The sequence below is a fragment of the Nyctibius grandis genome, chromosome 20 (genome assembly GCF_013368605.1).
Source record: "Nyctibius grandis isolate bNycGra1 chromosome 20, bNycGra1.pri, whole genome shotgun sequence".
Taxonomy (NCBI): domain Eukaryota; kingdom Metazoa; phylum Chordata; class Aves; order Nyctibiiformes; family Nyctibiidae; genus Nyctibius; species Nyctibius grandis.
The window spans coordinates 4,808,645-4,824,751 of NC_090677.1; the positions used below are offsets into that span (position 1 = coordinate 4,808,645).

General features: G+C 43.6%; 2 protein-coding genes across 2 annotated transcripts; both read right to left on the reverse strand.

Moving 5' to 3' along the window:
* Positions 1–1,094: 1,094 nt before the first annotated feature.
* On the reverse strand, positions 1,095–12,787 carry VPS26A (VPS26 retromer complex component A). Its single transcript, XM_068416552.1, has 9 exons — positions 12,704–12,787; positions 9,296–9,445; positions 7,491–7,566; positions 5,060–5,216; positions 4,413–4,577; positions 3,840–3,946; positions 2,693–2,761; positions 1,996–2,138; positions 1,095–1,411 (listed from the first exon to the last, which is right to left on the reverse strand). The coding sequence occupies exons 1-9, from the start codon at positions 12,704–12,706 to the stop codon at positions 1,298–1,300; spliced, it is 984 nt and encodes a 327-aa protein (XP_068272653.1). The 5' UTR covers positions 12,707–12,787; the 3' UTR covers positions 1,095–1,297.
* Positions 12,788–13,202: 415 nt separating this feature from the next.
* SRGN (serglycin) lies at positions 13,203–15,836 on the reverse strand. The gene is made up of 3 exons (XM_068416705.1): positions 15,722–15,836; positions 13,777–13,924; positions 13,203–13,596 (listed from the first exon to the last, which is right to left on the reverse strand). The coding sequence occupies exons 1-3, from the start codon at positions 15,810–15,812 to the stop codon at positions 13,389–13,391; spliced, it is 447 nt and encodes a 148-aa protein (XP_068272806.1). The 5' UTR covers positions 15,813–15,836; the 3' UTR covers positions 13,203–13,388.
* Positions 15,837–16,107: the final 271 nt, after the last annotated feature.

Sequence of the window (16,107 nt, forward strand, 5' to 3'; positions counted from 1 at the left end):
AAAGTAAGGTTACCAATGACACTTGCACCGGAGTTGAGAAGTCTTGGTTTAAAGGCCAAGTGAACTACAAGCGCAAGTAGCCTTCCACACAGCAGGCTTCGTTTGATGCCCAAGCCACGTGTCCGATAACGGACTACGCGCTCAGTTGTGAATAGATGAAGGCTAACTCCTTTAAGCTATTTCTTCAAACACTAAATGCATACGAGATGATTAAGACAAACGATCTGCTGTGCCAGACAAGCTTCTAAGTTCTGAGGCTTGCCTGGCTTCAAAATACCTTTCCAGAAGACCACAAAAAAGCTTGTTTGCCCTCATAACAGGCCCAGATGGACTAGGAGGAGGATGTCCTTTGAGGATGTTTTGCTTCTCCTGTCAGGACAGTGAAGAGACAGACTGTGAAGACAGTGGAAGCGTGAAGCCAGGAGGAACCACATAGTTTCACGTATTTGCAAAATAACCAATGTTACCAGCATATTTTTCATCAAAAAGAGATAATTACTTTCAAATACTTTACCCACTCGGCACCTGAAGGTGAAATCATGACAACATCTCTACAGTCACTAGTTATTGGACAACGAACCCCCACAAGTCAGGATTCACTCGCATGAAAGGCTGAGAAAAGTATGGTAGAGAAAACTGGGGGAGGGAGGGCAAAGATGCTTCTTAACATTCTTTGCTACTGACAGATTCAAAGCTTCTTAGAAACCTTGGTAAGGTGTCTGAAGGCTCCACAGTTATCACAGTCATAGTGCATATACATGCAGTTTCAGTTAAACCCTGTCTAACATAGTAATTAGAAGTCTTCGGACAAATTCACCGTAAACCTCAATTTTTAGTGTGATTTAGTCAATTGTGTCTTACTGTAGTTTCAAAACAAAACAAACACAAATAAGCAACATTGGAAAGAAACATGCAATAAACAACATGAGAAAAGGGAAATGCTTTTGTCTACACTGTATAGGTGATCAGCAAAAATCAAATATACCAGCCTACCATGCATGGAAGTAACTAGATTTAAGCTTATGCGTATCCGAGTGCATATAACATTATCAAATAAAAGTAAATGTGCAGTATAAAATAGTAGCTTAAGAAAGTTCCAGTGTTTGAGAAAGCACTTTATTTTAAATGTATATACATACTTGAATGTTTAATGAAGAACGCTTTAGTAGTATGGTAAATGCAGCACTGCAAGATGAAGGAAGACAGTTGTAATGGGAATTTTGGCCTTCTTTTCCCACAGGCTGCTGCCATCTTTAACCTGCTGAAAGCATCGCAAAGTTTTTCACCTTATACCAGTTCACATTTCAGGTTGCTCAGCAGATGCTTGTGATTCTGGAGATTCAAATCGCTGGTGAAAGTTTGTTCGTTGTTTCCTCAGCTTCTCAGGAGCTTTTCTCCATAAAATTATTTCCTGTTTGAGGAAGCAAACACTTCTGAAACCACCATTTACCATTAAGCCAGCAGCATCAAGTATCTTAAGTCCCTGACAGACAAAGACTTTTGGGAAAAAAACCCACACACCACAAAAAACGCTGCATCCGCATTACTTACACAACAGTGCAGTACATATGGAAAGTAACAGAAAGTAACCTCAACTTTTGTAACGTTTTCAGTCAAGTGTCTTAGCCCTTATTACAATTCTGCAGTTTTGAACCTGAGCTAGTGCTGGGAGGGGAAATCCATCTGCAGTAGTTTAAGAAAGCAAGCAAAAAAATGCACCTGCAGCTCATTTTACCCACAAAGTGTTTTTTCTGGATATTCACAATACAAGGTTGTTCTATGGCACTGAGCATCCTATCCTTGTAGAAACAGCATCCATCATCCCCCTTGCCTCCTTTTTGCAAGCTAACATTTTCTATACAGTTTCCAATACACTCGCCAGCAGAAATGCTTATGCCATACACGAAGCACAGGTGGCTTCTAAGGTGCTGAACATTCAAAGCAGCACGTACAACAGCCCAGATAATTCTGCAACAAGGTTCCTATAGACCATACCTGCTGTTTGAAGTACCGTCTGTCTTCTTCATCCACAAGCACTAGATTTAAGAAGTACCTCACTGAAAACTTTTTGTTCACATCCCTCATTGTTGGAGTTGGGTCATAGCCTGCTAAGAACAGTCTTATAGGAATCGATTCACCTTAAAAAAAAAAAAGAAAGTTTCAATTAGTTCCTTAAAACTGGATGTCATTAATGCAGTTTCAGAAGACATGCAAAATAAAGGCAGTTTCCCAAGCACTGTCTGTGCCCCTTCCTTGGTTAAAGAAAAAAAAAAAAAACACACCATCAAACAAACATCACAAACGTAACACTGAGCACAGAGGCAAGCGTGAAATCAAAAGTGGGAACCCTTTCTCAGTGGAAGCATGGTAGCCAGGCAAGACAAAAGGATCAGTATCTTCAACTCTCTAGAGCTGGTCTACACCATGGCGTCAGGTTTGAACCGAAGTGATAGAAGGATCAGTCATTGTATTTCCAATGGTAAATAAGGGTAAGAATTACTAGGAACCCAAGTGAAATGCCCTAAGTCAATAAAAATGTCTGCTTTGAATAGGAAAACCCACCATCATTTTAGCAACCTAAGCAGCGTAGTTTCTCCAAGAAAAATTTATACATGTCATCCCTTCTCCAGAATTTTTTAAATACAGTTTTAACTCAAAATGCTTACCCTTTAAAACGAGCACAGATATTTACCTTTAACTGGTGCACCATCCATTATTTCATACTTTGCAATGGTTTCCGTCTCTGTTGTGGTACTGGGTCCTGGTGAAACAAGTTTTCACTGTGAGAACACACACTTCAGTTTTAAACACAAAGCTTTATCACAGCAATTTCTACTCTGCAGCATTTAAATGACACAACACTGCATTTTTTGCCTTTGTCTTGCATATAAGTTACACACAGCTAAAGCAAGCAAAACCCTCATCCAGGCAGAGCATCTCTCTCTTACTCTCTCCTCCCCATGCTGACACAGAAGATGCAGTAGCCAGTGCTTTGAAGGAGCCCGGGGTAGGCAGGCTTTAAGTAAGAGACAAGCATGCAGGGTAGGACTTGAGAAACAGCTCTGTTTGGCAGGCAGTGCTGGCGACTGATACTGCTAAGCCACAATCGGACTATCAGCCAGCACAAGAGCCACCTTTCTCCAGAGCCTAGGATGAAGAAACAAGAGTACCTAATTCAGCCACAAAAGCCAACAATAAAGTAGAGCTCTCTGCCCTTCCTCTATTGCTATGGAGGCTTTCTCATTCTCCACACAAGCAGCTCACTAGGGCTCCAGCCAGTGGGGAATGAAGTCAGGAGCCACAGCCTCTTACTGTCTTCCTAATTCCAGGGTGTGCAAGCCTGATCTGCAATAAACAAGCTGTTTCTGCTTCAAAGCCTCTTGATATTCCCATCATATCAGTTTTAGGCTGACTGAAAATGACACATTTCTACAACATGAGGGATTCATGCTAATCTTTACCAAGCCCATTTTACCAGCTAGTCTCTGCAGAGGCAAAGGGGTCTTCAGGATGCACTTCACACTTTTTCTCTTGTTCGTTATCAATCACAGCTGCTAAAGCTGCTGCATATTTATGCCCAAATTCCATTTACCATAGTTTGCATTTGTGAAGCTAGCCTGACAGTCACAACCCCAGAACAATGCTACAGGCTGACAATGTTGACTACTAAGTATGATTACCAAAGCACAAAATGCAACTAGTACTCAAACACCAGTGACAAAGAAGCACATGGAGCATTGGTGTAGCCAAAGCTGCAACTATTGACTTCACTCTCCAGGTTTGCACAAGGCTCAACCCGCATAGAAGTTGCCAATTCTTTTAGACTTTCTTTCTCTTACCAATTCCAGTAATCTCCTTTTTGATCAGCTGCAACTCCATGTGCTGAATTTTTATTCTCACTAAGAGGAAATAAATTTTTCCAACAATCACATCCTTTAAGTGATACCTTTAAAAGAACAGAATGGAGGTTTTCATTAAAGAATAAACACAACTCTTACACCTTCTTGAATTCAAGTTACACAGGTAGTTACCCTATCTGCCTGTTAATTATTTAGAGCTTACTTCCCCACTGAGCTGAGCATCTCAGACAGACCAGTGAAATTAGCACCTTTCCATCATTGCAGTATTAGTAAAGGAAGTCCTATAGTCACATTGAAAAAGCATAAATGCAGAAATCAAGTCTTAATTATTTGCTAGTGACCCTCCTATTAGTACTGAAGGCAGAACAGACAAGTACTCCTCAAAAAGGCCATTGTGTAATTAGTAACCAAACAGCTCAACACAATAATCGTTGAAAAGGTTGCTTTACATTGTAGATCTCCAGAAGCCAGGTTGTTCATCAAATATTACATACTCCACCCTTTTATCCTGAGATATTTACTTGAATGTGTTTTGTTCTAAGTGACACTTACTTTGACTTATTGTATTCAAACTCTATATGAAGACAGTCTTCAATGCCTACTTCCATTTTAATTGAGTTGTTTACATCTGGGTACGTAGCAAGCTGGTGAACAATCAGATCATATTCTTTCACCAAGTCTGACAGCCGTCTCACTATTGTCACTTTTAGAAAATACCTAGGAAGAAAGCCACCAAGTTAGCCATAATTATTCAGAATTGCTAAGTAAAAGCCCTCATGTTCTGAAGTACAGGTATTCTTTGAAAGACAAGAGTACATTCTCTTAAGACTAAGCAGAAAAGAGTAAGACACCAAAATACAAGACAAACATTTATAGGTAGAAATGTGGGGGTGTTTTCTTTCATTGTGGTTGTTTGGTTAGGTGGGGGTTTTTTTTAAGGAGATACATGGGCTGTCTTCACTTGATTGAAGTGAAAGAATTTTATCTATACAAACAACACTGAGCAACTCCAAATAAAGAGAAAAAGGCTACATTACAACACAATCTCAACAACTCCAATCAAGGCATACTAGCTACTGGCTGTTACATGTCTGATTTGAAATGCAAAAGGAGAAAGGCGGGGAGAGGGGGCAGCATGATTGCTAAATTATGAGTTTGCTACAGGGGAGGAGGGAAGAGATGGCTTAACAGTTACAAACCTCAGTCTGACATTGGCACCAATGTAGGATTCATATGGCTTTTCAACCTGCATGAATTCGAAGTCATAGCTTCTGTTTTGGGTCAGTTCTCCGGGTAAGGCCAGTTCTTTCACTAAGTTTACAAATTCATGTGTATTGCTTTTGTCATTGAAAAGTTCTAGAGTTGAGGAAGTTAAAGGAAAACATGTTTCAGTGTATATTTTTAGCAAACAAAACTGTCTCTAATTTGGCAGAAGCAGGTGGGAGGGGACAACAGAAGCAATTAATTTAAGTTACATGTATTTGACCAAATGTTTTATCCAGTTTTTCAAAGTTATCTTCAGTTTCAGCAACCTCCAGTAAGCGTTCCTACAGAGCTAACCACAATGAACAGAACACATAGTTGAAGCTTCACTAGCATGGCATCTTTTTTTAACGACAGTTCACCTAGCTCTAGTAAGTATGTCTTGCCTTGCATTCTCTGTAATTTTAGCATTGCCCAACTTTGGCTTCCAGCATTTACTGCTGAAGGGACAAAATCTAAGCAACATCAAGACTGGCTCATTTAGGACAGGCCAGTGATCCCAACTGGTCTCCCACAGATTAACAACACCTATCAAATGGTTCATTATTACTACTAGTCTACAATCAATGGCTTACTACGACCACTGGTCTAAGTCAGTCACTTGGAAACAAGTTCTTAATACATAAGCATAGACACACCAGTTTCACAGCAACAGCATCTCCTGTCCCCAGATCAGCACCATTATTATTCCTCCCTAGATCCATGTCATGCAATTCACATCAAGATAAAAACTTAGAAAGTTAGAAAAAATTAACATTACCATAAAAATCCAAATACTTTAGTATATAAAACCAAGCTTCTCTACAATTCACAACTGAAAATATCAGCTAAGAACATTAGTGGTAGTTGGTTTTACACATGCTGAAGCTTTTCAGGAGAAAAAAAATTAACTGGACACACCAACTTCACAGTTTATCATTGCCAATTTGGTAGAAACTGACACTAACTAGTAACTGCTTATTTTCTAATATGACTACAAATTACCTAAGGTGTACTTTGTTTGCTATGACAAGCATTTATACAAAACAAAGTTTATTTACTGTTGCATATCCAATACTTTTTGTACCAGTCAGAAAAGTTCTACTCTGAAGAGCTGATTTAAAATATGCCTTTGACACGCAGCTAGAGCTAGTCTCCAAGTAGTGCAGAGACAGGTCACGCTACTGGGATGCTTTTTGTATTACTCTACTAAAACTTGAAAGCATGCAAGAGAACGTGGACAAGTACAAAAAGCAGTAGCTTAAACCCCCTCTGCACAACTCCAAGGATTTCTAAATGGTAGCAGAACAGAAAGTCCCAGAAACACACAAAATTCAAGAAACACTACGTTAAATTAAAGTAATTCAGAGAATAAAATTGATGCAGAGTAGATGAAGAACAGCCTGTACAGCTATTAAAGGACAACAGACTAAATGAAGCTGACATGCGAGTTCTGCATTTTCCCCACCTCTAAATGCCTCGTTCCCATCACACTGCTGTTTTATTCTGAAAGTTTGCTTTTACAGCCCCAACTTCTAACAGAAGGAAGGAATTTTAGCATCAGCCTAAGGGTGCAGACATTACCTCGAGTGGTAAGAAGTTAGATGTAATCAAGATTCTTCATAGTTCAAATCTAACCAGACTTACATACAGTTATGAGAAAATTACATTTTTAAGGTCAAAACCACATTATCTTGCTGAAAAGCACAGAGATCCTCTGAAGCTTCAATACTATTTTCTATTAATACTATAAAAACTATGTTTTAGAAAACCAACGACCAAATAATTATTTTAGAAGCATTTTCCTATAGGCTGCCCCATCATTTCTTTTTCATGCTGCTTCTCTTTCAGAGACAGAATTAAAGACAAGAATTAAGAAGTCTGGCACAGTAGGTATACCTGATATTTTGGCTTGGAAGCTTAAATACAAGCAAAACAAGGCACAAGCAGAAAAAAAAAAATAATCAAGCACTTTGATTTTGCTTTTTACATCAGGGTCATTCATCATTTATAGCCAGAGGGAAGATTACGTTTAAGTTAAAAATTAATAGCGTGAAATACACGAAGCAGAAACTACATGTACCATGATCACAAGTTCAGTTTTTAGAAATCTCTAGTGGTTCTTAAACTCTTAATCGTTTTAAGACAGACAGAATACTCACCATCCCAGCTCTCCCTCACATGTACGTATCTTCCCTCCCAATGATTTTCTGACTAGCACAAATTAGTACATCACTTGAAAATGAGTAGGATACTTTCTTCCTTTGGCACTTGTCATCCACTAACCCAATCAGGTTGCAATGTCTGAGCCAAACTGCTGACAGTCACAAGTCCTAAGTTCCATAACCCACACACACCTAATATCCCTTTTATAGCTTCTAAACTTACCAATTTGTCCTACAAATTCAATTCTAATTCCTTGGTGCTCTAGTCTCTTCCCAGGCTGCCTAAAGGAGATGTTCACCTACCAAGGCAAAAAAAACACTGGTTAAAACTTTTCAACACTTTAACTCTAATATATTATCTTAATAAAAAGGAAAGTACATCACTACCTACATGCCTATGAAAACTGAGACCTCTTCTCAACAGCACCAACTGAGCTTGAAGGCAACCAAATCAAACAGCTGATTATGAAATTATGCATTACCCAGGTGCCACAAAAGCATTTAAGAAAAATCTAATCATCCATGAGACTGAATTTAATAAGTAAGCTTGAAACTTTTGAGTCCCAAAATTAAGAACCCAAGCCAGAGTTTCAGCAGAGTTCACATAAGCTAGTCCTGACCCCCTTCCCATCTTTGAAGGCAGAGAGCTTGAAATCATCTTCTGTCAGCCACATTTGGAAGTCCAAAAAAGAACCTGCCATGAGATGCGTTCCTTTCAAGTCAAGTGAACTCAGCAGATAGCTGAGTATTGGTGTTAGAGAAGTCAATGAAAAATAACAGACAATGAAACGTACTATCAAGATCTGCATTTGTGAATTTAATTCTATCAGACCTTGCCTCACAAGAAAAGATTCCATAAGGTTACTTTCTGTGGAAGCATGTAAATATTAAGCATATATCATATTTCCTTATGAGGTAGCGATGACCAGAGAAATTCCTGTACCTTAAAATCCAGTACATCATTGATATCTGAGTAGGAAGTAAACCACTTCAATAACCTATCTTTGTAGTGAAAAGGAGGAGTAGAAAGGTAGGGGGAAGTTGTCCAATAAATTACTGGTCTTCCAAACCTCCTCATCCCCTGTGTTAGCCAAAACTCATCAGGCACCTCTCAGGCATTGCTGATACAGGCAAGAAGTGCTCAGGCCAGTGAACATACAAGTGCTAGTTCCTTCAGTTTCCTGAGTTTGAGGCCCATCTTGTCAGAGTTTCACACCCATTAAAGGATCTTTCTAGAGAACCAAGATCTTAGCATGGGAAGATATCTTAAAAGCAGAAAGATACCCAGTGACAATAGGTCGGTCAAGATCAAAGTAGGTATTTAGAAGTCAATCTCAGAATCCAATACCTGGCTCACATTTCTTGGAGGAAAAGCAAATCATAACAGAAATATTCAGAGAATTAGAATAGCTCCAGCAAAACCAGAGAGATGGCAAGGAGTTCCTAGGTGCAATACTAAAAGTAGAATCCCTCTGGCAATCTCAACTTCATTTTTTTTTTCCAACAAGAAAAACTCTTGTTGACTCAGCAGCCAGCTGAACTTCATATGTTGCTCCTCTGATGCAATTCCAGAAACCACTTCAGGGCATCAAACGTAAGGCTTAGCTTCAGAGTATGCAAAGCAGGTTGGCTGCACCGGCCAAAAATTACTGTTACACGTGTCAGGTTGTGGATCCTGGAGTTCAAGGGGAAGGGGAAGCAGGGGGAGCCAGTTTGAAATAATTTTCTTGTCAGAAGCAAAAATATTGCACAGGATTGCACATGTTTGCACAAAAAGCTTATTCATAAATACAAGATGACCGGAGACAAATAAACAGCTACTGTTCAAAATATTCAGGTTTATCAGCTGCCTGAATAACTATGGTTAAAAAGACCATATATAGGAAAACACTGTTTCCTCTTTGAATAACAACGCAAGCTCAAATTGCAGCTCTTGTTTATATCACTTTTTCATTTAAATTCCTATATGCCTCTGCATGCCAGAATCAGTACAATAATTAATAGTCACTTTAAAAAAAAAAAAATTACCTTTCCCGAAACAGATTCTCCATCATAGAAGAGAAAATGCTTTTCTACTTTACCATCTTCTGTTTTGATTTCTGCTGGTTTTCGTGTTTCAGCATCATTAAGAATAACATCAATCTCACAAACAGGAGCAAAAAGGCCTCCAAGAAAACTCTGGAAGAACAAGAATTGGATAAGTTACTACACAGTGGACACTCTAAATGTGGTACTTACTTACAGCTGTACACTATACATTGGGGAAAAACATTTGTGCTCCCATGAAGTTACAAAGCCATTATGTACTGGAAACCCAAGAAAGAGCGATGACAAGAGACAGTTGTTCATCTAGCAAATAAATGAAATCAAGTCAGTAACAAGCAGCGACAGCTCTTACAAAACGTAAGATTTATAAAAAAGTACACAGTGTAATTACCGTTATTACTAGGACACTAAAATACTAATAAATATTTCAAATGCTACTCTTGCAAACAGAACTTAAGTTTCTGTCACTGTAAAGTTTCCAATCACTGATTTCACTTTTTAAAAAAATCAATTTTCAAACCACACTTCAAAAAAGAAATCTTTTTAACAAATTTATTCCATCTGGTTTAGGATTTCAGGCACTATGCCAAAAACTACATATTGCTTTATACCCACTATAACTTACTGCATAAACAGCAGTAATAAGGATTATGAGAAGGAGGAGGAATAACAAAGTAGGGCGAAAAGAAACAACAACAGGGGACATAATACAAAGCCTAAAGCATCCCCCGGGCTGGCAAAAGGGAACAGGGACTTTTATTTGCTGCCTCTCCCTACACCCCATAGTTCCCTTAGCAAATGAAGGGAGCACTACCAGGTTCAGGAGGCAGTGGTTCTTCATACAGCCTACACTAGCTACACAACTCTGCCATCAGATAGAGTGGATGTGATAGTTTACCCACAACACTGCTCCAGGCACCAATCCATTATGAGCATTAAACGTTTGTCCTCACCTTACAACAGCGTTCCCTAGGCACCAACTTTTGACCAGCATCAAACACAAGAAACTAGGAGAGATCATCCTTTGACCTTGCACAAACATTTCTTACCAGAAGCTGCAAAACACATTAGCGGCTCTATGGGAAACTCAACAAGATTAGTACAAAAGTCAACATTTTCTCCCAAGAATTAAACACTGATCTGCTTTGATGTACTAAAGCAGACAACACTTCACTAATTCAGTGTGATATTTTGTTTTTTTGGAGAAATTACACTATGTTCTCAAATGAGAGCATGAGCTTCAACTGGATGAATTTGGTACACATGAAACATTCGGCAATTTAATCTCAAACTGAGTCAGAACACATTTCAAGACATCCTGGGGACCTCAAGTTTGAAATGCAGCACTAATAACAAAAAGTCTAGCAGCTGGATCTGAATGCTGCTGTCTAGCAGCAGGAACATTGAGTAACTTTTTGCTTACCCCCACAGGTCAAGCAAAGACATGGTGCAATTCTGAGCTATAAAACAGCGATTCACGCAAGACTAAATCGACTTTGTATTTGTTCAGATAGCAAGCGGCCCTAGTTCAATCCATAAAGATGTATATAACTAACTGAGACCTAGTTACATCTACCTCACATTCTCACAGGAAAGCAGAAGCAGGTGACCAACAAAGTGGTCAAACTAAGACCGAATGCTCCTCCAAGTCTCTGCCAAGCACGTATTCGCTTTAACTGCTGAAACAAAAAATAAAACTTTTTTTTTTTTAAATGACTGCACACTAGAACCATTCTTGATTTTTGGCTCCTGGGGAAGGAGGAGAGAGAAAGAAGAAAGTTTCAACAAGAATTCCAAATCTTTAGACTCTTTTAAACTGTTACACAGATTACTTTTGTGCATGCCCATATTTTTTTCCTCAGAAATTCTGCATTTGTTCTCCAGATTAGCCTTATACTTTTTTCCCCCAAGCAAACGAGGAAGCACATTACCTTTAAGTAAACATTATACATGACAGTCTCACAGTGTCTTCCAGATTATGAAGCTGTACAATCACTTAAAACACTAACATTGGTAACACACATCACTTCTCAAGACACCGTGTATGATATTTTAACTGTACCCCTTAGAGATTAGCCATGATCTCATCCAGAGAGGACAAGAACATATGGAATAAAGAAATCAACAGCTGGTACCTCCTCCAGTTGCTACTGAAGACACTGCTGCGGGGAAACTACGCAAAACAAGAAGGAAGTATTTTAAGAAGCCATCATATGGCTTATTGTGTTACGGCTTAAGAAAATTAAGATAGAGAACTAAGGTTTTCCGAAGCCAGCCAAACACTAGGCTACGTTCTTGACTTCATGCAAAAGACAAGCGCTGAAGATTTTGCTATGTCAGGACTAAAATCAATCTGCATTCAGTCCTTATGGGTTACTGCTGTACTAAGGGACTCGTAGGGCTCCCAGCAGCTGATAAACGGCGCAGAAGTCCCAGCCTCAGCTTCACGCGGAGCCACAAAGAGCTTCTGCACGTCCAGCACAGACAGAGACACACATTAAGGAATCCACACCCTTCAGAAACCCGAAGCACGTTGATCTAGCTGACTCTTTAACATATATACGTATTTTAAATCTATACATCCCAGCACCCCAAGCACTTTGCCTAGGCCAAACCTGCTAAGCACCCAGCGGCCACTCTTCCACCAGCCCCGAAGGGTTACTACCAACCGCTGTCACATCAAGCGCTGCCTTACGGGACTGCTCACAGATTTCCTGACGTTTCCCGGACTCTCACACGCACTTTTCCCAAAGCCCCTCCGACAGCAGCTGTGTAGGACACACGGAAGCCGCGTTTCACGCCCGAGCCCGGTGCCGGCGAGGGCATGTGCGCGGCAGGGGCACACCCCGAGCCTCCCTCCATTAAATCGCACTGAGAACACCCCAAACCTTTGTTTTTCGCCATCTCGCCCCAGCGCTGTTTTGCCAGCTCTCCCCCGAGCCCGCCCCGCACACCAGCGGCTCCCGCGGGAGAGAAGCAGCCGCCGCCGCCGCCACCGCCCCCCTCCGCGGGGCGAACCTCCCCAGCGCGGGGCGGCCGCCATCAGGCCCGGACATAGCTCGGGGCGAGGCGGGCGGCGGGGAGCAGGCCCGGGAGAGGGCGGCCAGGCCGGCGGTGGTGGCGGCGGGGGGGTCACCGGGCGCTCCGCGGCCGGGCCGGGGCTGAGTGGAAAACATGCCCGTCGGGGCGGCTGTCCTCCCGCACAGCCCAGAGCCACAGGTGGGGAGGCAGGAAGCGAGGGAAGCAGGCACCGCCCGGCCCGGCCCAGGCCAGCTCAGGCCGCCGCTGCCGCCTCAGGCGCCGGGCGCGCGCGGAGCGCCGGTTGGCGGGTAACGGCGCGCGCAGCAGCGCGGTAACGGCCGCCGCCGCCCCCCTCAGCCCCGCACTCACCATGGTGCGTGCCCCTCCGCCGCCGCGCGCCGCCAGCACCAGCCGCCCCGGCCCGCGCCCCTGTCATGTGACCTTACGGTCCGCCACGCCCCGCCCCCCCCGCCGCACGTGATCGCACCCCCCCCCCGGCCGCTACCGCCACCGCTACCGCCACCGCCACCGCCCGCTCCGCGCCCGCCGAGGGGCCGCCCCGGGGGCGGGGGGAGGTCGGCGTGATGGCGGTGCATGCGCGGCGCCGCGGGAGGGCGCCGCCTAGCGGCGGGGAGGCAGCGCGGTGGTCGCTGCCGGGAAATAGCGGCTCCTCCGGCCCCAAAACGTTCCGCCGGATTTCTGTGCTTTTTAGGGCGGATTTTCCGTCGTTCGCCGAGTTTTGTAAAAGCGCAGGCAACTCCCGGGTTTTAATTTATTGCAACAACATCCACACAGATGAGGCAGGGTCCCCGAAACCTGTTTCCCCCCGGTCGGGATAGCTGCCCCACCCGCAGAAAGCTAAGAGCACGTTCAGACCAAATCAAGATTTTCAGTGAGTGAAAGCAATAAAGGCCTTAAGGCAAAGTTTTTATTGATTTGGAGTTGGTTTAAAACCGTTTCGTGGCCGTCGCGTCGGGTCAGGCACTGGGGAAGGGGTGCGGGAGGCGAGGGAGGCTGCCGCCGCCATCACGAGGAGCCGACGACGTCTCCAGGCCTACAGGAGCAAATCCTCCTCCGTTAGCTTCTGCTTCAGCTCGCCGCCTCGCGGGCCCGCTAGGAAGACGGGCAGCTTTGCCTCGGAGAAGCCGTCGCCAAGCCCCGACCCAGAGGCTGGCTCCGCTTCCACCGCGGCGTCGAACCCAGAGCCGGATTCCTCATCCGAGAGCGGGAATATGTCGCTCAGCTCCTGGTAGCTCTTCATCCTGAAACACACAGTGGCAGCTAGTTTATTCCAAATTTATTACTTTATTATCTCTTAAGTGAACGCACCGAAGCCTCACGTTCCCATGGGTGAGCCACGCTATGACAGCACCATCGAGACGGGACTATCAGACAATTTTGGGCGCCAGCATTAACGACAGATGTGCGGCACATGAACTTACAGGGACGGGTCTGCCATGGGAGGAAGGATCCTGTTGGCTCCGCCGGTGGGCATGTAAAACCAGGGCCCCTTCTCTTCAATGCAGTTAGCAGACCAGGCATCGGGCCGGCACCTCACTCTCTTGTACCTTGCCTTCTGCACCGGAGCACCTGATCAAACCAGCCGTGCGTTATTCACCGGGACCAGCACGTTATTCACAGGACCTAGTAGCTTTATGAGCACCTAGTAAAGCTTAAAGGAGCGGAAGAAAGTAGCTTGTGTGGCCCTGATTGCTCAACTGCCAAAAACAAAATTAACCCTGAAGACTTTTTTTAAATGACTGCTGATATCCTAAGTGACATCTCTGCTGTCAGAGACATTGGGTGCATCTCGCACACGGCACCAGGAAGTCCACAGGAATTAGAAATGGAAACCCCATGGGAAAGCACTGCCTCACACCGACGTCACAGCAGGGCTCATCCCCAGCTCGGGCTATGGCATGGCCACGGGGGACCTGCGGGCTTGGCCACCTGAAGCTCTCCCTGAAGCTGGTGGAGGTATCTCAAAATCTCCTGGGGACAGGCCACCCCAGCAGAGAGCTGGCTCCTGTGCCCTCCTTTTCTCTGTTCACTCCAGCAAGGGTCAGGGCCGACCCCACTTCAGCTTTGCCTATCTCAGCTCAGCCTCTTGAGCTCAACAGGATGAGTCTTGTTGGGGAGGTTGGAAACTCAAGGCATACCAAAGAGCTGCCTGCCGCAGGAGCAGATTTGCGGATCATGTGGGCTCTCAGAGCGCATTGCCAGAGGAGAGACAGTTCAGGCATCTCCTAGACACAGCTCAGGATTACATAAACCCAAGGTTTCGGTTCTGGTGCTGCCCTGGGTGCCTGATGGGGGCTGTCGCTGAAAGCGAGTCTTCAAAAAATACCAAAAGGAGAAACTAATGATCGCAAAGTAAAGGTAAAAGCAGCAGCATTTCGTCCTTCCTCTTGGTCTCATGTAATTAATTTGTTCTGAAGCCTCCTGGCGCATTCTCCCCCTGTTGGCACTTTTATTTTTTCTCAGCTTCTTGGGAATATCTTTCTGTAATTACACTTCTCTATTGCCCTGTATATTTCCATAATGTACTAGATGACACTCAGCTACCTCCTACACTCTTCTGTAAGAGTCACGGGTATTATTTCCTGCTCCTTTTACAGCGTATTCCTTTTTCATACTTATTTTCTTCTCTTAGCATATTATTAAGAAGGTTTTTAACATCAACAGTGGCAAGAAAATAAATGACTGCAGCTGAATAATTTGCAAACAGATGACATACAAAAAGCAGGCCATAATCTCAAGGTAGATACTTAATGAAAGCCTGTCACTATCACAGCCTTGCTCTGGGGACAAATTATACTCTACATGCTTGAAAAGCGCTTCTCTCTCACAAGAAACAAATCCACAGGGTACACATCATCATGAACCAACATTTCCTTTCACTTGTTTTAGTGCTGCGTGTTGCAATATTGTACCGAATAAACCGTTTAATTTCCTCATACTTATAACTAGTTTCCTTTCCTGCCCCCCCAGGAGAGTAGACCAAAGTAGTTATGACACGGGAACTGTTACATACTCTGTCTGTAACTACATAACTGAATAACAGTATGTAACCAGACCACTATGAAAGGGTCAGTTAAAAAAAATACATACTGAAATATATGGATTGAAAATACACCCACATACGGCAACTTATCTTATGAAGTCTTTTTCTCATCGGGGCTGGGAAAGGGACACAGAAATGCTCTACTAGCAAAAGCACCTTTTCTCACCACTCCCTCTCCAGAAAAGAAAATGTTAGCAAAACATTCTGAGTAGATCTCATTACCCCTAGAAGAAGGTCAGTTCGAAAAAATTTGGAGGCTGCCTACTTGGCCTACACTGCGTAGCCCAGAAAGAGGATTACCGAGAACAACCGCCCCGTTTTACCTTGTGCTGTGTATCCCACAAAGAGGATTAAACAAATAGCCAGGAAAATCCTCCCGTTACATCTGATAAGGAGCTGCATTTTGGCCGCCATCCCCCCGCTTGCCACCAGCTTTCACCACAGCTTCACACTTGAGAAATACGACAGGGCGAGGAGACCGACTTTTAGAAAAGGTTTCCGAAACCTCAAACCCAACCCATAACCTGCGTCACTGCTTCCTGATTGACGGCAGTGAGACATCTACAGAAAAGCCCGGCACTCTGGCCTCCCGGCCTTCATCACTCCAAAAAAAAATCCCCACTGCCTTCGTCTCCAGTTTTGCCAGAGGAGAAAAGCAAACCCAGGACCAACCAGCTCGACTGAAGGTGCTCGCTGCCGGCAGCTCGTG